This window comes from Euwallacea similis, chromosome 9 (genome assembly GCF_039881205.1).
Source record: "Euwallacea similis isolate ESF13 chromosome 9, ESF131.1, whole genome shotgun sequence".
Taxonomy (NCBI): Eukaryota; Metazoa; Arthropoda; class Insecta; order Coleoptera; family Curculionidae; genus Euwallacea; species Euwallacea similis.
The window spans coordinates 4,629,125-4,655,830 of NC_089617.1; the positions used below are offsets into that span (position 1 = coordinate 4,629,125).

The 26,706-nt window shown below is 37.8% G+C and overlaps 7 protein-coding genes and 1 non-coding gene across 11 annotated transcripts in view; 4 read left to right on the plus strand and 4 right to left on the minus strand.

The window, feature by feature from the left end:
- Window positions 1-26,706, plus strand: part of RpS12 (ribosomal protein S12) — a 274,064-nt gene that overhangs the window by 197,348 nt on the left and 50,010 nt on the right. The gene's annotated exons all lie outside the window — the stretch shown is intronic.
- TRNAK-CUU (transfer RNA lysine (anticodon CUU)) lies at window positions 701-773 on the minus strand. The gene has a single exon. It is a non-coding gene; the product is annotated as a tRNA-Lys (tRNA).
- Window positions 3,033-4,830, minus strand: LOC136410993 (1,5-anhydro-D-fructose reductase-like). The gene is made up of 5 exons (XM_066393392.1): window positions 4,459-4,830; window positions 4,189-4,292; window positions 3,928-4,128; window positions 3,615-3,865; window positions 3,033-3,566 (listed from the first exon to the last, which is right to left on the minus strand). The coding sequence occupies exons 1-5, from the start codon at window positions 4,586-4,588 to the stop codon at window positions 3,260-3,262; spliced, it is 993 nt and encodes a 330-aa protein (XP_066249489.1). The 5' UTR covers window positions 4,589-4,830; the 3' UTR covers window positions 3,033-3,259.
- On the minus strand, window positions 6,162-7,000 carry LOC136410837 (phosphatidylinositol N-acetylglucosaminyltransferase subunit H-like). The gene is made up of 4 exons (XM_066393191.1): window positions 6,622-7,000; window positions 6,443-6,567; window positions 6,314-6,388; window positions 6,162-6,263 (listed from the first exon to the last, which is right to left on the minus strand). Exons 1-4 carry the CDS (start codon window positions 6,851-6,853, stop codon window positions 6,195-6,197), a joined length of 501 nt encoding a protein of 166 aa, XP_066249288.1. The 5' UTR covers window positions 6,854-7,000; the 3' UTR covers window positions 6,162-6,194.
- On the plus strand, window positions 7,482-13,098 carry flfl (serine/threonine-protein phosphatase 4 regulatory subunit 3 flfl). The gene is given in 9 exon segments (XM_066393667.1): window positions 7,482-7,818; window positions 7,908-8,296; window positions 9,816-10,715; window positions 11,112-11,331; window positions 11,334-11,568; window positions 11,620-11,925; window positions 12,322-12,649; window positions 12,708-12,860; window positions 12,940-13,098. Coding segments are annotated over 8 exon segments (2,577 nt in total). The 5' UTR covers window positions 7,482-7,818; window positions 7,908-7,963; the 3' UTR covers window positions 13,042-13,098.
- Window positions 14,609-16,680, minus strand: LOC136411056 (cilia- and flagella-associated protein 36). Its single transcript, XM_066393462.1, has 7 exons — window positions 16,405-16,680; window positions 16,283-16,347; window positions 16,125-16,226; window positions 15,817-16,070; window positions 15,671-15,768; window positions 15,546-15,619; window positions 14,609-15,324 (listed from the first exon to the last, which is right to left on the minus strand). Exons 1-7 carry the CDS (start codon window positions 16,508-16,510, stop codon window positions 15,070-15,072), a joined length of 954 nt encoding a protein of 317 aa, XP_066249559.1. The 5' UTR covers window positions 16,511-16,680; the 3' UTR covers window positions 14,609-15,069.
- glu (structural maintenance of chromosomes 4-like protein gluon) lies at window positions 17,026-22,189 on the plus strand. The gene is made up of 8 exons (XM_066393017.1): window positions 17,026-18,048; window positions 18,208-19,472; window positions 19,595-20,466; window positions 20,526-20,690; window positions 21,115-21,362; window positions 21,413-21,596; window positions 21,648-21,879; window positions 21,933-22,189. The coding sequence occupies exons 1-8, from the start codon at window positions 17,135-17,137 to the stop codon at window positions 21,995-21,997; spliced, it is 3,945 nt and encodes a 1,314-aa protein (XP_066249114.1). The 5' UTR covers window positions 17,026-17,134; the 3' UTR covers window positions 21,998-22,189.
- On the plus strand, window positions 22,718-25,341 carry LOC136410991 (SAGA-associated factor 11 homolog). Of its 3 annotated transcripts, none has more exons than XM_066393389.1 (5): window positions 22,718-22,803; window positions 22,954-23,420; window positions 23,470-23,649; window positions 23,706-23,765; window positions 24,806-25,341. In XM_066393389.1, exons 2-5 carry the CDS (start codon window positions 23,012-23,014, stop codon window positions 25,000-25,002), a joined length of 846 nt encoding a protein of 281 aa, XP_066249486.1. In that variant the 5' UTR covers window positions 22,718-22,803; window positions 22,954-23,011; the 3' UTR covers window positions 25,003-25,341. The 3 variants fall into 3 exon arrangements, with proteins under 3 accessions (XP_066249486.1, XP_066249484.1, XP_066249487.1); XM_066393390.1 differs by having other exon boundaries at window positions 22,734-22,803; window positions 22,959-23,420; XM_066393387.1 differs by having other exon boundaries at window positions 22,722-23,420.

Below are 26,706 nucleotides of genomic sequence, written 5' to 3' on the forward strand. Positions count from 1 at the left end.
CCTAAACCTCGCCCATTAATGATGACGCATTGCGTTTCTAGTAATGCAAGGGATGAGAAATTTTAATGTCGATATCGGTACAATTCGTCGATGCCGATATAATTTCATCTACATCCCTATGCTTCAAGATTTGAAATGTTTATTAATATATTTGAAGTTCCTTTTTCCAATTTTTTAGCACTTACAATCGAAATAAGAAAATAAATTAAAGTATTCAGGAAGTAGATATTGGATATCCTTTTCCGACACATATTTTGCATTCTAAATTGGTACTTGAAAATTTTTAACTGAAGCAGACGACGGTTAGACATGAATTATGTATGTTTATATCGAGTACTAGTACTTTAATCTTGAACCAGAAGTATTAAATAACTAAGAATTATGAAATGTTGATTATTAATGTATATTTATTATCATTACACTACAGTTAATAAAAGCCCAAAATCAATTTTTGACAAGTAGAAGTATTATGATTTTACATTTTCTTTAAAGAGTGAAATGTAAAAATAATTATTTACTTAACACATACCAACACGGTTACATAAACTGTTCCATTGTATTTGATACATCAAATAAGATAACGCTAATTTATCGAACTGTAAAATTTATTGTATTTTGTTGATTTAATGGTATTATATGCTTTTCCGGAAATATTATGTTAAATTAAAAAATAGGAAATTTGGATAAATAAAAAAAACAACGCCCAACGTGGGGCTCGAACCCACGACCCTGAGATTAAGAGTCTCATGCTCTACCGACTGAGCTAGCCGGGCTTGCATACTTCGTCTGCTGAAGACCTACATCACTGTCCTTATTCATATATATAATATACTCAGTAACATTAAAAATATTATACTCAGTAGAAATAATTTTTTAGAATTGATGTTTTGGCAACAGAACGACTAGAAAGCAGGTTATGACACCACGATCAACATTTTATCTTTGGAATTTTGTGCAAAAAAAAGTTTTATCTCTTAGTTTTTTGTGGAGATAACGGTTTATGCGAGCTGCTTAGTATAGATGTTTTTAGTTCTTTTGCCTCCGTCTACTTGTGCAAAATGCCTAGAGTCCGAGGACATCAACAATATCACCATCTTAGCGATTTTGACAGGGGGATTTAAATCCCATCGAACACTATAGGATATGATAGAGAAAAAATTGTCCACATTGCCCCATTATCCACAGACTTTGGCACAATTAATCTACAAAGTTCAAGTTGCTTGAAACGAAGTACTGCAAGCAAACATCGATTATCTAATTTTGTCGATACCTAGACGTGTATAGGAGTGTACTCATCCACGGGGTCGTCAAACACATTAATTTTTTTCGGATTATATGTTAATAATATTTTTGCAAAATTTATAGTTTCATTCACATGTATGTAAGACTACCCCATTGCCAAAACATCAATTTTAAAAAAATATTCCTATTGAGTATAATACTTCTAATCCACTGAGTATAATTTAATTTTATGTTAAAAACATAATACATATATCATAAAATAGACATAAATAAACTCATTTTAAGTATTTCCTTCAATAACACTTTTAATATTTAGTTAATACCGTTTATAAAAGTACGAGTAATGCGTGTTAGAGTAAGTAAAAGTGTCTTCTCCAAATGTCAAGAAAGTTGTATTTTACAAGTTGTTGCTTGTGACAGAGTAAACGTTTTCTTCACCAATTTGTCAATAATCAATAGTTTTTTTTTAGATCACAGATCTGGAGAAATGGTTTTCGAAATGGAAAATAGACATAAACCCGGAGAAGACCCAGGCCATCGTCTTCAGACGGAGAAGAAAAATCAGGACCGAAAACCAACTGGTGATCAAAAATGAACAGATACCGTGGAGCAACAAGGTCACGTACCTGGGCGTGGATATGGAAAAAAGCCTTACGTGGCAGCAGCACATAGCGAAGACAAGGAAAAAAGCAAAAATGACCAGAGCAAAACTGTACCCGATGCTAAGAAGGAACTCCAAGCTGCCTCTTAGGAACAAGATCACGCTCATCAAAACAGTTATACAACCACAGCTAACGTATGCATCAACAGCATGGGGTTATGCAGCCAGGACGCATCTGAAAAGTCTTCAGGCAGTGGAAAACATTGCTCTGAGGACGGCTCTAGGTGCGCCTTGGTTCGTTAGCAATGATACAATAAAGAGAGATCTGAATTACAGAACAATGACGGACGTCATCAAGGACCATGCAATCAAGACGTTCCAAGCAACGGAAACACATCCAAATGAGCTGATCAGGAGGGCAACCGACTACAGTCTGGAAGATGCCATACCACACAAGAGACCAAGACATCAGTTGCTGGACAACGGATGATGAAGGGAACCAACCCACACAGGACCAAACAAGTAGAAAGACTTGAAAGAAAAACAGAAAAAGAGCCAAAAAGGCAAACCCGCAATGATGGAAGGAAGAAGGCCAGATAGCCTTTCTGGTACTTCAGACTCATCATTGCGAACCAGCAACCAACGAGGGAGACAGCCGACGAAGAAAGAAGCGTCCAGAAGGACAGAAGAGGGCAGAAGAACCCCCTGTCGGCGGGGTGATTCACGCCAAAGATCCGGGCGGTGACTCACCTACCGAGAAAGGCACGAAAAAGGCCAAGAGCGATAGCAGAGTAAAAAGCGATAGTCCCGCTTGACTCTGTTATCTCATGCCAAAAACCAAAAACGGCCCAAAAGCGCGATAGAGGAGTTCGGCACGGGCTCGAAATCCTCGGCAAACACGGGGTTTTTTAGTGGGTGAAACCCCACACAGGCTGGTAGTACGGACTCCAGTACCGTCTTACTGACAAGATTTTTTTATCCCCGGGGTCGCGTCCCCAAAAAAAAAAAAAAATAGTTTTTACCATTTGGAAAAAAGGGTATGATGAGATGGTAATTTTGAACTAATTGAAAAGACGAGAACTCTAAAAAGATAACTTTAATTTATATCACTTATTACTTATTAATTATAACATTGGGTAATTTAATGTTAAAATTAAAATCTAACGTAACGTGAGATTAATATAATCCGCAAGGATCATGTTTTTCTATCCTGTGCTATTCATTTATTATTTTATTACAATTATGGAGCCCGTTTGTTTATTTTCATCACTACTTCTTCGTATTAAGAGCAGAATTGAGAGTCTCATTCACGCAATCGATACAAACTATGCCAATAAAACTTCCAATCATATAAAAATCAACTTTAATCATTCTTCCACGCACGCATTCCCCAACAAGAATCTCAAAGCCAAAAAATTACTGCTTGCTCCTCTTGAATGGATAATGCGGGTGGTTCTCCACCCCCTTAAAAAACATAAAGTTGAATATGCGCCCCTTTTCAGCACGATCAAGCCGATCCAACCTCTCCACATCTGCTTGGTCCAGATTAAAATTAAACAGATCTATGTTAGACTTGATTCTGTGAGGATTTCCACTTTTAGGAATAACAATCACGTCTTGTTGAATCAGGTGTTTGAGCAGAATTTGTCCGGGGGTTTTGTTGTATTTTGAAGCCAGTTCTTTGACGTCTGGATGGCCCAGAATATCAGGAAAATCATCTAAGCTAAAATATACTTTAACACACGAGAACTGTTACTTTTTGAATACCTACGAGTAATCATATTTTGTGCTAAAGTGATTATTAGCTCCAGGGCTTCCCAAAGGAGAATACGCAGTTACTGCTACATTAAGCCGACTGCAGACTTCCCTTAGGTCCTTTTGCTGCAAATAAGCATGCAATTCCACTTGCAGGACATCAGGCTTAATTTCAGAGTTATTGATAAGTCTTTGCAGCTGCTCAGCGTTGAAATTTGACACCCCAATAGCTTTACAGAGGCCCTTCTTCACTTGATCTTCCATTACCTTATTTATTATTGAATTGCAATTACGTAAAGTGATTGCTATTGATGAGTGAATAATATTACTTTCCAGGTTTCAACAAAGTCCACTGGATCCAAACTAAAAGTACCATCTTTGTTTATTAGAGGGGCCATAGTGGTTTCGTTGAGATGGAAGCTGAATGGCATATGCATGAGGTATAAGTCAATGTATTCTAGTTGCAATTTCTTGAGTGAGAGTTTAAGGAAGCACTCCACTTCACTGGGTCTGTTTCCAAAATTTGGGAGCTATAATTTATTTATAAGTTTATAATGTGAAGGTTTTATTGAGGGTTGTATTATTGTTACCTTTGTTGTAATGAATAGTTCCTCCCTTTTCACTCTTCCAGAGTCGATCCACTGGTTCAGAACTTTTCCTATAGACTCCTCAGTATTGTAATTAAATGCTGTATCTGGAAATCAAGAATTATAATTGGTGAAAGAGCAAAAACTTTTTTCACCAAATTATCAAGAATCAGACTACACGTGAAAAAAAATAAAACGTTAAACAAAAACACTTCCCAATTGAAAATTATGCTTTTTTGTTGATATAATCATAAGTTTGGTAGATAATCTCACCAATGTGCCTGTACCCACATTCCAAAGCCACATTAACAGCTTTCTCGATCTCCTCGGGTTGTGCCCTCCACGTCCCCAACCCCACAATGGGCATTTTCAACCCGCTAATAGCCAGTTTAATACTCTTCATGCTTTCCAACTCAAATTTTACATTCACTCTCGTCAAAAATATATATTTATGAACTTGACTGGGCTAGCAGAGAGTATTATTTTTAGACTACGTGCATAGTTTTTCGCGGCAAGACGAAAAATTACGAGGTTTTTCGCGGTTGTTTGTCAAAGGAACATGTTTTCACCTGGATAACTCAATGACTGGTGACCTGATGATGACCTTATCCAGACTGGCGTGGAAATTATCGAGCGAAAAGCACACACGGGGTCGGAATGAAGGTCAATGAAGTTTTCTGAATTTAAGGCGTGCGCGACATGGAGAATTGAGTTTTTAGGTTTTCCGTTGAAAATTTTTAGTCCAAAGAACAGGATTCACTATTTCCTGTGAACATTATAATTCCGATTAAGGAAATCTGCAGAACAAATACTAAGAAAACCGACTGGATTAAAGTAGTTCATCTTCACCTAGACCCTTCCATCAATTTCTAAAAGATTTTTTATTTTTGATTTAAAAAATTTGTACTTATACCCTCAGATTTGTGCGTGACGATTTTCTTTCACCATCTAGTCAAGAAATGAACTGAATTTCTGTTCAAAAATAAACACTTATAGCATCAACACAGTTAAGAAGATAGAGGATGTTTCCAAATTTTTCACCAGATCAATTAGTTATCATACTATTCATTCACTACTTTTTACACGAATCACAAAAATAAGAAAATTAATAATCTGAAACTCTGTCAAGTATTGTACATAACAAATTCCTTCACTATCGTGTCAAGAAATCTGTTAAACTTAATTTTTAGTAAACATTATGACAATTTTAATATTATATGTAAAATAATCATATTTTCAAGTCAGATAATGATGTTAGAATAATAAAAAAGTTCTTCTTTTCTGTGATAAGCACTGTTTAAATGTAAATATTTTAATGTAACGGAATTTAATATTTGCATTTAACTTGCCAATGTTCTATCGGTAGTTGATGAGAATGCCTTGTTGCCATTTCAAACATCATAGCTGTTAATTCAATTCTATCCATTATTCAGTGACGTCAGTGTCACTGTCAAATCATATTTAAATGAAATTTAAAAAATCTTTTCATGTAATCAATTCCACTTTATTTTAAAAAATACTAATAACTCATTAAAATATACCAGACGAATCACAAAATAGGTTTTAACAATTTCCAGTAGATCAATCAGAAATGAAATAGGGTAATTCATCTAACAGCTTTAATACAGGGCTTTTAAAAACCTAATTTGAAGCCCAGAAGCCTTTTCCAGTCGAAACTTACCCCACACAGTTTATTTTTATTAAAACACTTCATGATTTTTTAGTTCACAATGACGGTGAATCTTTTTTATCAAGTAAATACACAAATTTGTGAGGCTTCTGTTGAGAATCTATTTAAAGAATTTAATGACAATACATTAAATCTTTGTCTTGCATCATTTTGTTTATATAACATATACATAATATCTCACACAGTTCACTTGCCTGTGATATCAGAGGTTGGTAAGGAATATACCCAGCAGTTGAAATAACTTACTGAATTGGAGAAAAAGAATTGTCCCATTTCAAATACTATATGAGTATACAATTTATTTAATTACATATAACTATCAGCTGAATTTGAAGCCTTTTATTTGCCTATAAATTAGTTCAATGCAGTCTAGTCTTGGCAGTAAGTCCTGAAATGCAAATTTAACTAACATCACAATTAAAAAGTACCATTACTCACCTTAAATAAGGGGTATAACTTGGGTTTATTTGTACAATCTTTGACTAGTAAGGTTAACATGAAAACCACCCTTTGCTGGAACATAATTAACAATCAAAATCCCAAGATAAAGTGTTCATTAGCACTTACTCTTAAAATTACTTCATTTACAAATACATTTTCTACTCGCTCAAATGGAATGAATTCAGTGCTTTGCCTTAAAGGACAATTTTTACTTATTTGAAGTCCCATCCCTTTTACTATCAACACATTCTCTGTAAAGCTAATATTTAGTTTCAGTAAAACAAATTATTGTAGTACTTATTTACCCTCAGTAACAAAGAATAGACCCCAGTAAATGCAGTATATAGTAATTAATGCAATTGTAAGATAAATGGGCGCTAGTGCTGTGCATATCAAACCCCAAAACGCCCATTGAAAGGACAAACAAGTGTCCTGCTTTACCAAAGAAACGTACAAACATCCTCTAGTTTTCCTGAAATTCAGCTTAATATTTTCTCTAAATAAAGTGGTGAAGTTGGCAGCAGCGTCTTCTTGCATGGCAGATGCATGTTTAGGGGCTAAAGGTGCGGAAAATTATCTGGAATTGGGGCAATTCCCAGAAATTTACCAAAAATTGAGGAAAATTGAAAAATGAGGTTAGGTGACATGGAATTGCTTGGACCTCCCCCAATTTTCCACAATCTGTGTGATGCGTCACGCAGCATTGCCACCTTTGAATAAAATGGTTGCATAACCTAGTCACGAGGATTTAGTAGAGAGAAAAATAATTTAAATTAAACGCACTGGAATTTTTAAAAGGGCAGTGCATATTAAATTTAAATAATAGTTCTAAATATTTGGGATGTAGTTCTTTTTAATTACTATAACTTTTTAATATAATAATGACATACCTAATATTTTATTTAAAACGCTAATTACGGCAACGTCGCCTTCGATGACAATAGTGACGTCAATTGGACAAAATTGAAATTTTCTGAAGTATGTCTTTAAAATATTGCCTCTGCCCGTATATAAACATCTTCTAATTGCAGCAGGAAGTGTTTTCTCCAGTTTCTATGTTTATTAAGCAGTCAATGGAGATAGAATCAGGTTTTTTAAATATGTAAATTTGAATTTAGCGCGGTTGGAGGTTGCGCAGTTGCAGCGCGTCTGTCCTTGTTGTGATCCTCGCACTCTCCGAGCGTTGTTGTGAATTCAATATGGCGATAACAATTTTCTGTTGTGCCTGTTGAAAGGACCAAAAAACCGATTAATTTAAGTTATTAGACGCATTAGCGGCAGCTTTAGAACAATTTTACGCCGGTTTTACTATGTCGAATAAGTGAGTAACCCGCACAATTCTGCCGAACTCGCATCAATTCAAGTGCATCCTCTCAAAGTTTATACACAAAGGTTGTAATTTGCTCCGGCTGAAAGTTCGCCCCATTCAGACCTTCTGGGTGATTCTTGACAGTCTCCTCCACCGAAGCAAGCCGGTAACTCTGGTGCTCTAACTGCAACCTGTAAGTACCCATTGAGTGCCATTTCCAGCCCACCTCAACACCACCTTTCAGTCACTCAAAATTCTCTGTCACTATGTTTTCTCTTGTAGGCAGGAATGTGGGAAATTTGCCGTTACACCACTTAAAACTAGGGAAATTCGCAGTCATGACCGATACGAGACGACGTGTAAAATTGTATGCTCTGAATGCAGACCGTCAATGGGACGACAGGGGCACTGGACACGTTTCCTCCTCATTTGTAGAGAGATTGAAAGGCATATCACTATTAGTGCGTGCGGAAAGTGATGGGTCATTGTTACTGGAGTCAAAAATACAATCGGATACTGCCTACCAAAAGCAACAGGACACATTGATTGTATGGTCTGAGGGGGACAATTTCGATTTGGCACTCAGTTTTCAGGAGAAATTGGGATGCGACGAGATCTGGGAGAAGATTTGTCAAGTTCAAGGCAAGGATCCTTCTGTGGAGATTACGCAGGTGAGTTGTTTTTGTAGGTTTGGAATATTCAGGGCTATAATCAACTAGGGGAATTCTCCAAGTTTCCTGCATAAGATAAGCCTGTTTGTTATGGTTGTATCACTATTTAATTTAAGGATTTATACATTTTTGTAGTTGTTTTAATAAATTTAAAATCAACCTTGGAGAGGTTTGAATCAACAGATTTTTTCAATTTTTGATCCTTATAAAGATTTTTTTTGGTTTTTGCATGTATATCATTTTTTGAATACTCTTTAAACATATGTGGAGCCTTGAAAATAGAGCCAACATGAGATATTTTTTTACCACTTAAATGCTGGCAAGCTAAATGATTAATGTGAGGAGGAGCATCATCTTGTAAAAATCACATTTGTGGACATACTTGTAAAAAATCTCTTTGGAGCCCTTACAAATAAGTTTGCAAAAAATATAAATAATCACATCCTTTTAATCCACTTGACAACTTTTCATAGCCTCTGCAAACTTGGAAATTTCATCATATTTTTCTAGGAATTATTTGTAATAATTTAAACTGGGGATAATATTCAGGTTGTAAAATCTGCAATTTTTGTGCATGGAAAGGAGCAATTGGTTCTCATGAAGTGTTTTCTAGGCGATTTTATTGGAGCCATTTATTTGGCAGGATATTTTTCAAGTACTGCTGGAAGAACTTTCTTCCTCAAGATTTAGCACTACTTTTTACGCACCCAAAATTCGTTGTTGGTCCACCACTCCGTTTTTGGTATGTTTGCTGTGCTAGGATGGTAATTTTTTGTGGAACAGCTGTACCTTTTCATAAATTAATAAGTCCTGAATCCTTATCTAAGGGTGTCTGTCAACAGACCAGTGGACCCCATTAGGATCCCATTAGAACTCAGTGATAACCAAAAGCATAAAACCACTTTTAAGGGGTGAATTGCATCATTCTATCATAATTTTCTATAAGTAGTTATACTGCAAGTCTGGTCATCTGTCTATATACAACTAAATGATTTAAAGTAATTTTATTAAAAAACATTAATTAGTGCCATGAGTCATTAGTTTACGATTTCGTTAGTAATATTAATTTAACTAAATTGTAAAATAAAAATAATGCAATGACTGACAACAGATGACATCACATGACAAATATGAAAAACTACAGGTAGCAGCCAGGTATTAAATGAATATTTCATGAATACGTAGAGATAAAAAAATAATTGATTAATTATTTAAAAAATTATATTTCTCTTATTATACAACCTTTACTATGGTGCTTTTACAGTAATTGACTTTTTTTGAGGTGGTTAATCACTTGTTAAAAATAAAGTCGCAAGACTTGGAACATCCTATATCTGTGTTATATTTGGTGCATCTTTTCCAAACAATTCAATAGAATGTTTTTTCAGAGAAACATAAATTAATTTACAAATAAATAAATAAACTAGAAAAGAGACAATATAAGCGGCTATACTCAATGCAGAAATTACTTAGCATGTAAGTCCTTTTGCAAGCAAAATTATCAATTTTAAAATTTCAGGACATTGTTGAGGAATCGGAAGATGAACGTTTCGATGACATGTCGGACTCGGCCCCTCCAATCGAGCTGCCCCCCTGCGAGTTCAACCGCCTAGAACAGATTAGCGACTTGGTTAGTAATTGTTTGACGACCCCCATGCGGAAAGAGAAGCTGGCGGCGGCTATCGAGAGCGAGGGCTATATCCGGAAGTTGGTTAATGTGTTCCACATGTGCGAGGACCTGGAGAGCACCGAGCGCCTCTACCACCTCTACGACATCTTCAAGAACATCTTCCTGTTGAACAAGAACATGCTTTTTGAGACGATGTTCAGCGACGACCTCATTTTCGACGTAGTAGGATGTCTAGAGTATGACCCGTCCTCACCAGCCCCCAAGAGGCATCGGGAATACCTACGCAAACACGCCACCTTCCGGGAGGCTATTCCCATCAAGAACCCGCAGCTATTGGCGAAAATTCATCAGACTTTCCGCGTTCAATACATCCAGGACGTAGTGTTGCCCACTCCCTCAGTGTTTGAGGAGAACCTCCTTTCTACCCTGAGTAGTTATATATTTTTTAATAAAGTGGAAATTGTGTCATTGGTGCAGGAGGACGAAAAGTTCCTCACGGAACTATTCGCCATATTGACGGACCCGAGTACGGCCGACCCGAAGAGGCGGGATCTCGTGATGTTTTTGAAGGAGTTCTGCAACTATTCACAAAACTTGCAGCCTCAGGGCAAGGAGTCGTTCTACAAAACCCTCACGTCGTTGGGCATCTTGCCCGCACTGGAGATCACCCTGGCGATGGACGATCAAAAGACCAAGACTGCCTCCATAGACATTCTCACTTATATTGTTGAGTATTCTCCGTCGGTGGTGCGGGAGTACACGCTACAGCAGGCCAGTAATACTGATGAGGTGAGTTTTTTCTTATGGAGTAAGTTTTTTATAGCAGTATTAGTTTCAACTATGAAGAGGGAGATATTTTTTCGGTTTCAATATTTTTTTAACAATTGTATATTATTCATATAATGGTGTATTTGTTAGAGGTGTGGTTCCATAAATCTTCCCTACTTTCAACGGGTGTCAAATGTGTAAATACTTTTAGACCCCTTCAGTAAAAAAGTCGCATTTATATAAATATGGTGGTCACAATGGCCAGTTGAGGGAAGTTATTTTCACGACTTATTTATTCATAGACTTGAAAAGTTAAACGGAGCTAAAATATTTGCAAGTAATAATAAGAAAGAAGAATGAATTTTTTCCATTCCCCCAAATGACCCTAGCGATAGTAACGGAGTTTTCATTTGACAGGATCAGATTCTACTGAATATCATAATCGAGCAAATGATCTGTGATTCAGACCCGGAACTGGGCGGCGCTGTACAGTTGATGGGCGTGCTTCGGATACTCTTGGATCCGGAAAATATGTTGGCTTCCGTAAACAAGTCCGAGAAAACTGACTTCCTCAATTTCTTTTATAAACACAGTGTACAAATCTTAATCAGTGAGTTGTCTGTCATTGTCACTAGACATTTGTGACGTTTGCGCTGTTTACAGCTCCCTTATTGGAGAACACGGCGAACGACACGCCCCAAAGGGAGGACTATCGGCACGTGCAGCTCCTTGGACTGATCCTCGAATTGTTGTCGTTCTGCGTGGAACATCATACTTATCACATAAAGAACTGCATACTAAACAAGGATCTGCTGCGCAGAATATTGGTTCTTATGAAGTCGACGCACAAGTTCCTGGTGCTTTGTGCCCTAAGGTTGTTTCTCTTTATTTTCCTCATTTTGCTTCTAATCGGAAGTCTGAGTAGGTTTATGCGTAAACTCATCGCTCTCAAGGACGAATTCTACAACCGATACATCATTAAGGGCAACTTGTTTGCGCCGGTCATCGACGCATTCGTGCACAACCAGGGCCGCTATAACCTCCTGGACTCGGCCATCATCGAGATGTTTGAATTTATCAAATTAGAGGACATTAAGACCTTGTGCTCGCATGTGGTGGAGAACTACGGCAAGAAGTTGGACAGCGTCTGTTACGTGCAGACGTTCAAAGCGTTGAAAAACCGGTACGATCAGCACCAGGATAAGCTGAAGGAGCGGAACAGCTTGGATGGGTTAGTGAGAGGCAAAATGGAGGCGAACTGTCTTGGTGTCTCTCCAAGATAAGGGTTTGATTAATTTGGCGTGACATATGATATAGATACGTGACATAAAAATTAAAGAAAATCACTGGTATTTTTAGATGAATTTCCTTAAAGAGGAAACTGTAAGTGTCAACGTTTCAAGTTCTGTGGCGAAGACGGTAATCGCCATCTGTGGTCTATGGGTGACAATTTTAAATTTGAATGAAACATTAGTGGTACTTCTCGCGTCAGTCAATATTAAACATGGCGTTGACAATTGTCGTAAGGTAGATTAAGATTATCATTTGTCGCGCGTCAGCCAAGCCGCCATTTTACTAATCTCTGATTGGTTGTAATGACGCAAAAACTGGAGATGATAATTTCTAGGGTGCCGTCGATTTTGCGCAGTAATCGATATAGGCGGGACCAACGTCAATTAGACGAAGAGGAAGAGATGTGGTTTAACGAGGATGACGACTTCGACGACGGTCCGTCAGTACACAAGTCGCCAGCCACGCCTCCTCCCTCGAATCACGAAATTTTAGCCAAAAAACTGGAGTCCAATTTGGAAAGTATAGGGGGTAAAGTGCTGGAGAAAAAGGTCATTTTAGATGGGAGTTTGGATTGTATAGGGGGAAAAGTGGGGGAAAAGAAATCGCTGTCGCCGACGCAGCCGCAGAACGCGATAGAGGCCAACGGACCTTCGTGTAAACAGGTATTTTTGTTTCGAGATTCTTAATTTTTTTTCGTACATTAATTAATGCGGTTTTTAGGCTAATAATAATTCAATGTCGCCGAAAAGTGTACAGTCTCAACAAGGCGCTTTGAACAATAACGCGACGGCAGCATCGCCGCCAGTCCAAGACGCCCCGGTAACTGTCCAATCGACGGGGGATGGAAAAGTGTCTCTTTTCAAACGGGTATGGGTAAGCGCATTTCATTACATTTCTTTTTGACGTTTACTCAAACGTTTCGGCAAATTATTTCGTGTAATTTTCTCTCCAGGGGTTGGTGGACTATGAGGGCGGCGACTCTGACGAAGAGGACGAGACGACAGATGCGGGCGGAGGAGGGGAGAACACTAGCAAACGGCCGCGTCTGTCGTAGTGCTCCCGCCTCGTTCCGCCGGGAACGCCTCTCATTTACGTCAGCCAGGAAGGTAAGTAACCTTTCCTTCTCAATCGCCACATTCCTATTCCTTTCCGGCTTCGCCCCTCAACCAATAACAACAGACAACTGAGTATTCGACGCGTTTTCAGGTTAGCCAACAAAAAACTGGAGCAATAGCATAAAAGGTAGAACGCGCGAAAATGGACAGATAAGAGATTTTTTTCCTTGAAATTACTCGGTGTTTATAGTTACGAATGAAAGGACAGTGTACGACGTTGCAAAGGTGTCGTAACCGCGAAGCAAAGGACGTTGATAAACGGACGCCACTGTGAATTTTACGTAGTTTAAGGCGTACTATCTATAGGGGTAGATAAAAATAGTGTTTTACTACTGTAGTAGTTTCATGGTGGACTGGAGAGCGGCAGAGTACCACACGAGATGTAGAATGCCACAGTACGTGTATAGAACAAGGAGAAATTCCCTGATTATTTCCGTTGAATTTCATTTGGACTATGTAATTCAGTAAGTCTGCGCGAATATGGTGCATTTGTGCACACCCACTGGTCGAGTTACAATAAAAGCTGTATTGGCCTCTTTTTTTATTTTATTTATTTTAGCAAAGATTTTGTTTTGGTTTCTTGCGTGTTTTGTACTTTTCTCGCAATCTGAAAACTCTAATTTAGAGGCATAGAGTAAGATCGAGTTGAGTCGTGTTCGAGGCGCCGCTGACTGAATCGTTGATTATAGTTAGAAGACGCTATTGCCATGTTTCCTTATTTGTTCTAATGGCTTCTCCCTTTAATTTTCCTAACCTCGAGCCATGTCAAAAACTAACTCAAACTATAAATGGAGCCTTGTATTGCCAGATTTCACGCATGTTAATTCTTACTATTTTTTTATCTGCATCAAAACGTCTATCTTTAGAAACGATTGCCGTTTTTCTGATTCATAAAATTGAAATTTTGCCGGGTTTGCCATATTACCGGCCCAAAATACTCCGATCATTTAATAGTTAGACACTGTTGCCAAACTCTCTACTTCGTTGCAATGGCTATTGACTTCATTTTACAAGATTTTTTGTACTTATTTTGTGTCAAGTATTCCCTTCGGCAACGTTGCCCGTGCAGATGATAGCGGCAGCCATTTTTAAAGACAATCATGTCTATTTTTTTAACTTGATTTTCTTTCACACATTTTTGTGGAGACACATCAGATATATTTCGGAAATATTTTTTCACTTCAACGAAATCTGGCAACATTGTCTGCTTAAATTGCAGTGCAGTCCTGTTATGGTCTGATGGTCATTTTTAGAAACAATTGCCTAGCGTGACCTTCTCATTCATATCTTTTTTGTATCGTGGTGTCAAAATGCCTAGAAATGTAACATTCCAGAGAATTTTGCGACTGAAAAAGTACAAAACACCTTTAATTTTCAACGGTTCTAGTAACGTGAAGTTACCAATTATCTACAGCGCAGTTTAGCCGGTTTTCAAAGTTGAAACTTTTATTTTTATCCGCTCTTCGACGTTCCAGAACTTCCAGAAGGCGAACCTTTTTCGGGTGATATTCTTGATGATTCGTTTAATTTATTGTGGAGGAAGAACCCCGTTTCTTACGAGTATTTATTGTTTTTATTATCGTTTATTTCGGTACTAGAATACCGTGGCATCCCCACCACCACCATATTTTTTATACACAGAGACGCCATTAATTGCGCAAAAGCGAGAAGAGAGTCAAACCGGTTACATTGTAAGCGTTTTTCTATTCTTCCCCTTCTCTTGTAATAAATTAATGTTTTTAAAAGATTGTAATATAAAATATGTACTCGTTATATTTAGGTAAATAAATATATGATATAAAAAAAAAGATACGTGGAGTTATGTTTTGCTTCCGCTCTTTGGGCGACAATATAGCCGCATTTGCTTGTTAGAAATCTGGCAACACCCTGTCAAAATCGTGACAATTAATTTTCTCCCAGCGGCCATTTTGTCCTAGACAACTACTATAATTAATATTGACAATCTACTATTTCTTCTCGACAACTTCGGCCTTTAGTCGCTCAGCCAAAGTCTTTCTGATTTGTAGCTGGTTAGCTGCAGGATCGCTGCGACCTCCAGTCAGCACAGCTTCTGCGGCTTTCGCCGATTTCGGCCGGTTTTTCGCTGTGCTTCCCGCTTCGTCGTTTAAATGCTTTTGACGCGCCTCCTTTTTCAGCGCTACCAATTTGTCGCGTTGCGCGCGCAGGTATTCCTGACGTTTTTTCAGCTCTAAAGGATCGGTCTGGAAGAGGGAAAGCTCGTCAAAAATGTTAGTTTACGTTGTCTACATCGTTACAATTGTTAGTATCAGGGTTAAATAAAGTATTCTCGTAGAGAAATTGCAATGTTGTATCAAGTAAAAAGGGACTTATTTGTTCTTTTTTAAATAATTTTCTTTTTAATTTTATTTATTTTTATAAATTGAAAGCGGTCTCGTAGAATAACATATTTATGCACACCTACCTCTTTAGGTTTTCGTGGAGGTACTGGAGGCTTCTCCTCTTTGGCATCACTATCCTTCCTTTGCTGAGATTTTTCTACAACTTAATCATCCTTAATAGCTACCCTAAAAATTTAGTTACTCATACCTAAACTCTCCTTGAGTTGCTTTTCTAATATGGGTTTCTCCTCCATAAGGTGCTCCATCTGAGCTTCAATGCTTTCTGCATCCTCCTCCACAAACCTCCTGCAATCAACGATTAACCTCAAAAAAACTTATTTGTAGCCTACTCACTTGGCCACCTCCTCTAGAATCTCTTTCTCCAGCTTCGACTCTCTTTCAACGGTAACAGGAATGACTTGAATGTTTGGGTTTTCGCTTCGTTCAGTATGATCCTCACTTTTTTTAGGAATAAAAGATTGAGGAGTGATTCCATATTTCTTTTCTATGAGCTCCAAGGCTTGAAGTTGCAGCTCTACGTTGCGTTGAGTCATCATCCTCACGAACATTTGTTGGTCGTTGGCGGCCCAGATTTGCTCAAAGATGTTCTGGAAATTATGAGAATTTAGCGAAGATTTTTAGGAAGCTCACATTTTTGGTACATTATCAAATGAAACATATCTCTTTCCCTCGGCGCAGGCCTTCTCAAATTGTTCAGAAGAGATACCAATGTCTTCCATGAAATTCCCTAACATGAAGTCTACCTAATTTAATTTCCTCAAATAAGGCAAAAGTTTTTTTCAAATAGAGGACAGTTTACCAGGTTTTTAAACTCCTCAAATATCTTCTTGTAATCCTCGTTTTCTGTCACGCTGGGCTCGAATACTGAAAAAGAAGTTATACAAAAAATGACCGAATTTGAATTACAAATTTGCTTCATACTCAGGGATTTTTCCTCAATGAAACTCTGTAAAGGCGCATTCCATATGGGGCCATTTAGGAACGCTACTAATGAGTCAAAAACCCATGAATCGTCTTCTGCAGACATGGTTTTACGGACTTCTTCTATGAAAATTAAATGTATTTGTAAAGAAATCGTTAGTTTGCGGTGTTTGTATTTAGGACTCAATGGTTGTTAAGATGCAAAGCGCCAGCGCTGGTGCGTGGAAGCCCTATTACAAGTCTTATCTATGTTTTAATTGATTTAAAAGACAATAAGCATATTAGTATGTCTTAGGTGGCTTTCTTTACATTTGTTACTTTTTTACTCTACGTTATGATTTTAAACTTATTTATTTGTTTTTTTCTAAACTACAATTTTGTTTCTGACGCTAAAATAGATAATAGAGAAGAATTAAATTACCACTCCGTTTCTGTCGTAATTGTTAAGTTTCAGTTTATCGGTATAGTCTACTTGGCAACGGTTCATACATATGCGAAAACTCCTTATCAAATTTTTGAATTGTCAGCGCATACTGTCAATATTGTCAACGAAAGTTACCCGATCACCTTGCTTCCTTGTTTAATGTGATGCTGACAGGAAGAACAGAAATTGATTACATACGACTCTGCCATAGTTCTAACCTTCATCTTTAAAAACTGTAAACAAGCCGTAAAACCGTTTTCCTTTTTAAAAATTCGTCAAAAAGTATCAACGAATCTGTTTTAAACGATGCCTGTGTCCCACGCATCAAAAAAGAGGGGTCCTGCACTTCCAGTGGAGCTGTCCGACTCTGATGAGGAGGAAGATGAGCGTCTGTTCTCAGATGATGAGGGTACTAACATTGATGGCATCTACATCCCTCCAGTGCAACCTCCAACTCTTTCTATGGACCCCACGGGACCTCGCCTCTTAATCACCAAAATAGATAATAGTTTCTTCAAAAGTTACGCAGAGCGTCAAGTTTTAGGACCTTTTCACAAATGTTTCAATGCTATCGTGGGGCCCAACGGTAGTGGGAAAAGCAACGTTATTGATTCCCTGTTATTTGTATTCGGGTACCGAGCCACTAAGATCAGATGTAAGAAGGTTTCGGTGCTGTTGCATAATTCTGACAATTACCACAACATTCAATCATGCACTGTGACTATTCATTTTGCATTGATTGTTGATAAAGAGGGAGATAGTTATGATGTAGTCCCAGGCAGTGAGTTTGTTGTATCCCGTACTGCCTGCAGAGATAATTCTTCATATTATGAGCTGAATAATAGGCGAGTGCAGTTCAAAGAAGTAGCCATTCTGCTGAAGAAACATGGCATAGATTTGGATCACAACAGATTTCTGATTCTACAAGGTGAAGTTGAGCAGATAAGCATGATGAAATGCAAGGGGGAAAAGGATGGGGAGACAGGGATGCTTGAGTATCTTGAAGATATTATTGGGACCACCCGCTACAAGAAACCACTGGAACAGGTCTTTAATAGGGTGGAAGAACTCACTGAAAGGAGAATTGAGAAGTTGAACAGGCTGAAGATGGTGCAGGATGAAGTAGATGAGTTGCAAGGTCCTATGGAGGAAGCAGTTGGGTTTCTTAAAGTTGAGAATACTGTTGTTCGAAGCAAAAATTTCATCTATCAGTATAACATGTAAGTATACTTTAATTCTTAATGAATTTGTTAGGCCTTTTATTGAATTCTTCATTCTTCAAATAATTTATCTTTAAGATTTGGATTTTTTTAGGTCAAACAGGATTTTAAGCTTTCAGATTACATTAAAGTAAAGGATCTTTTATTTCTTCTTTCCAGAAAAAATGTCAAATTAAAATCCCAAGCAGAACAAGAGGCTAAAGAAGAAGTTCTCGAAATCCAAAATCAGTATAAAGAGAGATTACGGACCCTTACTGAGGAGAAACAAAAGCATTGTGAAATCCAAGATAAAGAAGCAACTATTTATGAGAACCTTAAGAAAAAAAAAGAGGAGCTTAAAGAGGCATTTGACAAGGCTAGCAAGAAGGATGTGCAGCTTCAAGAAGAGATGACCAGCAAAAATAATGCCAGAAAGAAGACCAAAGGGCAAATTGCTGCAGAGAAGGAGAAGCTTTTGAAGTTGGAGAATGTGCCAAATGAAAATGCTAAAACCGTTAAGGAAATAGAAGCTAAATTGGAGAAAACTATGAAAGAGAAGGAGGTTTATGAAGCAGAGAAAAGCACATTAATGCTAAATATACAGAGAACCACCAAGGGGCTGCAAGAACAAAAAGAGGCTCTACAAGGAAATCTGGTATTGTTGCAGGAGGGTGTGGACAAGACTAAAGCAGAATTCACCTTAGCTGAGACTGAGCTGAAGGTGTGTTTAAGCAATGAAGAAAATGAGCGCCAAAAATTAGAGCATTTAAAACATTCTTTGATTAAATCTGGAGAAACAATCACAGAACGCTCCAAACAGATTCAAATCCTGCAGCAGCAGCTCCCAGAAGCTAAAAAACAGCTTGAAACCAGTAATAGGGAACTTCTTCAATTGATACAAGAAGAAGCTCAACTTACAGCTGCAGTTAGAAAGCAAAGAGCAACCCTGGAAGAGGGAAGAAGCTGTATGCAGGCCTCAAAATCGACTAGCTGCGTTTTAGACTCTCTAATGAACGCAAAACGCGAGGGAAAATGTCCAGGACTTTTTGGGAGACTGGGGGATTTGGGGGCTATAGATGGCAAATATGACGTTGCCGTTTCTACAGCCTGTGGCCCCTTAGACAATATTGTAGTGGACACTGTGGACTGCGCTCAATGGTGTATAGAATATCTCAAGCAAAACGACATTGGGAGGGCGGTTTTTATTGCGTTGGATAAACAGGAGCATTTGCGCAACAAGGCTTGCTCCAGGATACAGACTCCCGAAAATGTCCACCGGCTGTTTGATTTGATCAAGGTGTCGGACGAAAGGGTTAAGACTGCGTTTTACTACGCCTTGAGGGATACCTTGGTGGCTGAAGATCTGGAGCAGGCTTCAAGGATAGCATATGGTGCTAGGAGGTATCGTGTAGTGACGCTTAAAGGGGATCTTATCGAGACCTCAGGTAAGTTAAATATCCGTTTTTTGAGTTGAAAAGTGGAGATATTTTAACTTATAAAATTTTTACTCACTTTTCACAACTCAAAGCACTGTTGCCACCTCCTTCTCACTAATCTTAAAACACAGGTACGATGAGCGGCGGCGGCAAACGCGTGCTGCGAGGCCGCATGGGACGATCGGTGGCTGTCGCCAACTTGGACCCCCGAGACCTGAAACGGCAGGAAGACGAAGTGGAGCGCATGGAGAAACGTGTGCGTGAGCTACGCACGTGCCACGCCGAATTGGAAAACCGCATCGGTGAGCTGCAACCCGAAATACGAGAAATGGAAATAAACTTTGAAAAGTACAAGCACGAGTTGCAGAGCTTGCAAGCGCAACAGCCGAACTTGCAGCGCCAAATGAAGGAGCAAGAAGCGAAATCGAAAGGTACAAAAGCAGATGCTGCGCAGGTTCAGAGATTGACGAGTGTGGTTGAGAGTAGGAAAAAAGAGTATGAAGCTGCAACTGAAGCTGCAGGAGAGCTTCAAGAGAAAGTTGATAAGATAACGAATGAAATTAAGGAGAAGAGTACGGGGAAGTTGAAAATTGTTGATAAGAAGATTAAAGACTGCGTGAAGATTGTGGACATGTGCAAATCGGAGATAATCAAGCTGAATGTTGCAGTTAAAACTGCAAAGAAGAATTACGAGAGTACCAGGGAGAACATTGCAAGACTCGAGCAAGATTTGGAGGACATGGAGAACAATCTTCGCGCGATGAAGCAGCAAAGGGAAGGGATTGAGGAGGAAGCAAGAAAAATGCTGCAGGGCGTCGAGGAGGTCACGGAGCAGTTGGAGGAGAGGGAGCAGGTGTTTCGGGAAGCGCGCAAGGCAGTAGAGAAAATCACGAAGGAGGAGACCAAACTTAGGTCGGAAAAGATCGACGTGGACGACAAATTGAAGGTTCTGGAGAAGAAACTTGCCGAGCATGAAGGAGTAATAAATTCCTTCAAATATAAGGTATATTGTGTTAAAATTTAACCTCAAAATATAATATTAATTAAGACTGAAAATCGCAGCTGAGTCAGTTGAGTCTGCAAGAGGTTCCAAATATTGAAACAGAAGAGTTGGAGCAGTATTCTGATGAGGCTCTGAACGTTTCAGAGTTGGAGAGAGCGGAGAAAGAGATGCAGCAGGCTGACAACTTCCTTAAAGCCGCTAAGCCTAATCTAGGAGCTATCCAGGTAATTTAAAACTATTTTATTTAGTTTTAATATCGCCGAAAACAAAGAAATTGCTGTAAATGTGCAAGAAAATGGCGGGCAAAAGTCAACGTTACCGTATTTCCGAATCAACGAAATTTTCCAAACTTGCAAAATTTTCACCTATATATTTCTAGAATTTTGCATTCCTTTTTTGCACTCTCTTAAACGAAAAATTAGAAAAAAATACTAATATTTCTCGTTCCGAAAGGGACTCTGAAGGAAATTTCAAATGGCGGTTTTTGGGATTACTTCCCATGTTGGTGCATGTCCACCTTCATGACTACTTTTATCAAATATTAAGGTTTTTGAGACATTCAGCCTACATAGCGCGAACTGATAACATCGCGTTTCGCGCTTGATGTTGTCAATTCGTGTATTTTCCAGTGTCATTTTCCAAATTTAGGAATACCGCAAAAAGCAAAAAATCTATTTGGAAAGGGCCAGTGAGCTGGAAGAAATAGTTGCTAAAAGGACTCAAATGCGTTCTGTACACGATGACCTGAAGAAGCGGAGAAAAGAGGAGTTTATCGCCGGCTACAATGTGATCAAACTGAAGCTCAAAGAGATGTATCAAATGATTACTTTAGGGGGCGACGCCGAGTTTGAGATGGTGGACACTTACGACCCCTTCACGGAAGGCATTCAGTTCATGTAAGAGTTCCCTTTTCCACTTTTCTGTGTGCTTAAAGAGAATATTTCAGCGTGCGCCCTCCACGGAAAACCTGGAAGAAAATCTCTAATCTCTCAGGGGGAGAAAAGACCTTATCCTCCCTAGCATTAGTATTTGCTCTGCACTATTATAAACCCTCCCCATTATACGTTATGGACGAAATTGACGCGGCACTGGATTTTAAAAATGTCTCAATAGTTGGGAATTACATTAAAGTAATTATACATTTTTTTATGACTTCAAGGGTATTAAAATGGTTTTTTTAGGAGCGCACCAAGAACGCCCAGTTCATCATCATCTCCTTGCGGTCAAACATGTTCGAGCTCTGTGATAATTTAGTTGGGATCTACAAAACTTATAACACAACAAAAACCATTACTTTTAACCCTACCGTATACGATGTAAAGCCGCAGCGACATGAAGTGGCAGATAGCAGGAAGGTTTTAGGGGATGATAACAATAGGGAGAATATCGCTCCCGTCGTTGAAGATTCTAATGGTATGTGTGTGTGGGAGGTTTTGTTGCTATTCTTATGTTTTGAGGGTTTTCAGCTATTGATAGTAATTCTCAAACGGAGGACAGGGAGCTTGAAGAAGTCTTAGAGGGAGGAGAATGATAAAGTTTTTCTTTAAATAAATAATGTATTTTGTGAGAAGAGGCTGCATAGGCAATTCTTGAAGAAATTTTAAACCTTTCACTGCGGGAACTAGATATTTATGTAAAATAATTTTATGATCGTAGAATGGGAACCTTTTGAGACATTAACTGCAGCATCTGGTGAAACACGACTTTTTTTTATTTATTCAGTATCCTTTATACGTAGTATTGAATTTTATTTTCGGATAATTAATACCAGTTAAAAATCGCCGCACAGGAGCCATGATTCCATAAAACACATGCCGCAGTGAAAGGGTAAAAAAAAACAATTTCACTGAAGCTTTGGGTGAAAAATAAGAAGAAAATATTTGGTCAACAGAGATTCTTTATTGGTGTTTTAGCGGTGAAAAGACCAGTTCAATGTAAAAAATTCAAAGAACACTTCATGCTTTTCTTTACGAAAAAGTGAAAAATGAAAAATTAAATAATTTCTTTTGCAAGTTTCTATTTGCATAAATATTTCCCAAGGAATTATATAAAATAGTAGACAATTCTACCGATTACCACGTTGCCAAATTTCCAGTTTTACGACCAACTTAAAAATATCATTGTTTAATCCATTCTGTTGTATTTTTGTAAGTTTTGTGTGTTCTTATGTGAAAACTGACTGTTTTTTTCATTTTTTAATAGTTTATATCTCGACAGTAAGCTTAAAAATGCTATTAAATAATATACATTTTTGTTTTGTTTATGCAAGTGTCAACTGTTACCTGACAGTGACGTTTAGTGTTTGGCAAATTTTAAGAGAAGAATATTGACTTTTCTGTGAGTTTTTAAGTAAAAAATTGAAAAAAATCATTAGATTTCTCATCCCAGCAGTGCTTATTTTAGTGCTTTTTACAGTGAACTCCCAAAAAATCCCAATTTTCCTCAAAATTTACCGGTACTAAAATCCAGTATCTCATACTTTTTGAGGTTAGATCTCATTGACAAACTTACCCCGGGAAATTCAAATCTTTCTATAACATCCATCATGTCAAAGCGCCAGACTCAGCCCCAACGGGAAGATCCAGAGCCTTCTTCTGAAGAAGATTCTGATGACATGGAAGTTGAACATGACCCTGAAAACAAGCTCTTTGAACATTTAGTTGAAGACTTTCAGGACATGATGGGGGATAAGGAAGTGCTTCGCACCTGCGTTGGAAAATTCTTCGATAATATAGTGGACGAATTCACCTTGGGAATTATCTTTGACATACACAGAAAGTACAAGACTAATGCTTATTGTTTGGAAATCCAAGATAATGAGGAGAAAGACGATCTGGAGAAAAATGAAGCATTGCAGCAGGCCTCGGCGAGAAACCATCAGAAATTCGCATGTCCCAGTTGCGAACGTACTGTAGCTCCTCTAGGTTTTGCCCGACATTTGGCTAAATGCATGGGTAAGTTTTCATATTAAACCACAACTTCATTTTCCTATGAGATTCTTAGGTATTAGGGACATTAGTCGCTCATTGAGGATAGCATCTCGCAGAGCAGTGACTAACAAAGATAAAGGAGATACTTCAGCATATGCAAGTGCTCCATTTGATGATGATGATGATGATGAGGATTGGAACTCTCGGAGGAATAACAAAAAGAAGGACAAGAATGGTAGCAAGAAGAACAGAGGTGAGGGATGGAAAGGGCATGAAAAGTGTCTTTTTTAATTAGTGTAAGTTCCTTAGGGACCCCAAAAAAGAAGACTGAAATGGAGGCTTTGGATCAGCTTAATGTGGACATTGAGGGTGAGTTCAAAGTTGTTTAGTTTTTTCTGGCTGAAGCACTGAACTCCATACTGATGTAACTATGTAATTTATGTTTCCCAGCTGAGGTACGGGAGGGGGGGGGGGGGGGCAAAGACAGAGAATAAACTAGGAAGTAATATTTCGTCATTGCTTCAAAGCAAACCTTTGTTGAGATATTTAATTTGGGGATAATTACTTTACGGTTTCAGGTTTCTTGACTATTTGGTAAATCTTAACTATTAGAAGAATAGTTATTTCAGTTCTTCTTTGTGTTTTCCAGTGATTCTGTTAGATTGGAACGTGGGTACGCTTTGTGGTCTATTGTTATCTCTAAAACAAGTTTCAAATCAGACACATGGTGGTTAATATGTTGCTTATGGCTGCAACAATTTTTGTTATGAAAGGTGCCGCTTTGCTTTTCGTAGGTGAGTAAAAATATGGGCTTTTTAAAGAAATGTAATTTATTCCAAGTAACAATTTTTACCTTGTTTTGTTGTAGTGTTCGATTGAAAAAGCCAGAAATTATTGAGTTTTGAATTAAAGTTATTTGAAGGGAACAGTGAACACCACTTAGAAATACAAGGTTATGTGGAGGACATGTCTTTAGTAGTTAACAAATATTAAAAATTTCCACTTGAGATTACCTTAATTGATGGGTACAAGGAGTGACTAACCTGAACTACTACTGAACATTAGTGTGAGTTTTTTTATTGTTAAATCTTCCTAATGTAAAGCAAAGATACGATATTTGTTCACCATTATTACTTAATCATATTTAGAATGGCCATTATTTGAATAAAATTGCAAAACTCCCCATTTAGTATAAGATAAACAGGGACGGGTATACCACACCACTGTGAGTGGTTGCATAAGTATCAAATTTACCTCGCCTACGGCTATTTTGTAGCTATTCTAGTTACATCAATATGGAGTTTAATGAACTGAATTTGACAAACTACTGAGGTTAGAAGTTTGACATTTGCCAACCTTATATGTATTTACCAATAACTATAAAATATTTTGACTTTTTGCATTCTAAGGGAGTTATGATGAAGTTACGAATCTCCGCTATATGATGGACCAGGGGCGACGCTCTTACGTGACAGATATTTCGGAGCGGCGTTCCAACAGCTCGTCATCGACAGAGGGGGCCGGAACTTCCACAACACCCAAAAAAAAGGACAAAGCCAAGAGGAGGAATAAAGGCAACGACCGAGGATCGTCTACTGTTGTTTGATTAGATGTGGAGTTCCCCAGAACATATCGATGGACATTAGATTTAATTTAACAGTCCATTGGGGCCTGTTTCCTAATTTTATGCGTGAAGTATTTTTTTACATGTGGTTTCTTTATTAAGGCCCTGCCAGTATTGGGGATACTTTGTATGAATTTTTATACATAATCTCTTTTGAGACTATTTTTCTTTGTTCAACAGTCTGATATGTGGGTTAATTAAGGGATGTTTATTTAGGGGTTAAATAGGTGACCTTTCTATATTATTGAAAATATTTTCATTCGTCTTTTGAATACTGATTTTATGCCAATAAGGAGATTAAGGGGAACTTTCCCCAAATCAAATCACTGCTTCAATCAAATTCCTATTTCCTTTGTTTGCAAGCAGTATACTTGATTTTTCGGTTCTATCTAATGTTTAGCTCATGTTTTTTTATTAACACGTGTCGTTTTTTCAACTATGGTTTTTTTTTTATTGCTACATGGTAATACAGTAGACACTCGATACCGTGAACAAAATAAAACAACGCACGTTCACGTTAGCGATTTATTTATGTAATCGGGGGTTAATCTAAATAGAGTGGAAAACAGATTATTGGGTGACAAAAAAGTCTGAAATTTTGGTTTCCTTCTTAGAATTTGTAATTTTTTGCACAAGGGCTGTTTCTCTTAGTCTTTTTAAAACTATAAGGTCTGTGAAGTCCACACCACTATATTCTGCCCACTGGATTGCAGTATTTAATGCAGTTATAGCGCTGTCCAGTGACACTTTACTTGACATTTCTTGAAAATTCTCGACTACATGAACTTCACATTCTTTGTCAGCATCATTCCATTCCAATACATCAGTTTCCTTGAATGTGGCCTACAAATATACATAAATTACATATGTAATAACAGATTTAAATTGTAAAGATAAATCCCTTATTTGTGGTGCTAGTGTATTTAGAAGATCACAGGATTTGGAGATTAAGTCTGTCTTATCATCGTCCCATCGACGTTTTAAAACAGAAAGGTAATTCATCATCGTCATCCACGGACATTTCAGTGTTCTCTAAAATATTTCTCCAACATTTTGCAATAATTTGTGAATCGAGTCGATTCCATGCAGTCGTTAAGTTGACAACAGCTTCTTTAATAGTCAAGTTTTTCAATGTATCAATTATGTTTAAATTACTTGCTATAACATCGACAAGAAGGCTATTCCTGTAATATAATTTTGTAAGCCTAATAACATTTTGATCCTTAGGTTGGGCAAGCGGCTTAACGTTAGGTGGAAGAAACATTGTTACTATCTGTCCATCTTCGCTCTTTAATTTTTCTTCGTTTGAATGAGATGGCGCGTTATCTAGCAGAAGTAAGGCTTTTATCGGGAGCCCTTTATTTGACAAAAAACGTGTAACCTGTAAAGGAATACGTAAATTTATGTTACGATTTCAAGAAAAATACACAACAAAATTTACCTGAGGTACAAAGGAATGATGGAACCATTTTTTAAAAATGTATGCAGTCATCCACGCTGTCTTGGAATGTTCATAATCAAGAGGGCAAGTAAAGTTTTTAAATGACCTTGAATTGGCAGCCTTACCGATAACTAATGGTTTTACTTTATGTCTTCCAGTAGCATTTGTGCAAACTAGTAATGTTATTCGTTGTTTTTCAGTCTTTCAATGTTTTATCCGGTAGAAGTTTCCAGTATAAGCCCGTT

Excerpts from the sequence above, each read along its gene's own strand:
- LOC136410991 (XM_066393389.1), top strand. The coding sequence starts at position 23,012 with ATGTCAAAGCGCCAGACTCAGCCCCAACGGGAAGATCCAGAGCCTTCT. Across the intron at positions 23,421-23,469 it reads ACATTTGGCTAAATGCATGG|GTATTAGGGACATTAGTCGC; the intron begins GTAAGTTTTCAT and ends TGAGATTCTTAG. Across the intron at positions 23,766-24,805 it reads GCTTAATGTGGACATTGAGG|GGAGTTATGATGAAGTTACG; the intron begins GTGAGTTCAAAG and ends TTGCATTCTAAG.
- glu (XM_066393017.1), top strand. The coding sequence starts at position 17,135 with ATGCCTGTGTCCCACGCATCAAAAAAGAGGGGTCCTGCACTTCCAGTG. Across the intron at positions 20,467-20,525 it reads TAAATTCCTTCAAATATAAG|CTGAGTCAGTTGAGTCTGCA; the intron begins GTATATTGTGTT and ends TGAAAATCGCAG. Across the intron at positions 20,691-21,114 it reads CTAATCTAGGAGCTATCCAG|GAATACCGCAAAAAGCAAAA; the intron begins GTAATTTAAAAC and ends TTCCAAATTTAG.
- LOC136410837 (XM_066393191.1), bottom strand. The coding sequence starts at position 6,853 with ATGCAAGAAGACGCTGCTGCCAACTTCACCACTTTATTTAGAGAAAAT. Across the intron at positions 6,389-6,442 it reads TAAATGAAGTAATTTTAAGA|CAAAGGGTGGTTTTCATGTT; the intron begins GTAAGTGCTAAT and ends ATTATGTTCCAG. Across the intron at positions 6,264-6,313 it reads AGTTATACCCCTTATTTAAG|GACTTACTGCCAAGACTAGA; the intron begins GTGAGTAATGGT and ends TTTGCATTTCAG.
- LOC136411056 (XM_066393462.1), bottom strand. The coding sequence starts at position 16,510 with ATGTCTGCAGAAGACGATTCATGGGTTTTTGACTCATTAGTAGCGTTC. Across the intron at positions 15,620-15,670 it reads GCAACTCAAGGAGAGTTTAG|AAAAATCTCAGCAAAGGAAG; the intron begins GTATGAGTAACT and ends ATTAAGTTGTAG. Across the intron at positions 15,325-15,545 it reads CTCCACGAAAACCTAAAGAG|ACCGATCCTTTAGAGCTGAA; the intron begins GTAGGTGTGCAT and ends TCCCTCTTCCAG.
- LOC136410993 (XM_066393392.1), bottom strand. The coding sequence starts at position 4,588 with ATGAAGAGTATTAAACTGGCTATTAGCGGGTTGAAAATGCCCATTGTG. Across the intron at positions 4,129-4,188 it reads AACTATTCATTACAACAAAG|CTCCCAAATTTTGGAAACAG; the intron begins GTAACAATAATA and ends AATAAATTATAG. Across the intron at positions 3,567-3,614 it reads AGCACAAAATATGATTACTC|CTTAGATGATTTTCCTGATA; the intron begins GTAGGTATTCAA and ends AGTATATTTTAG.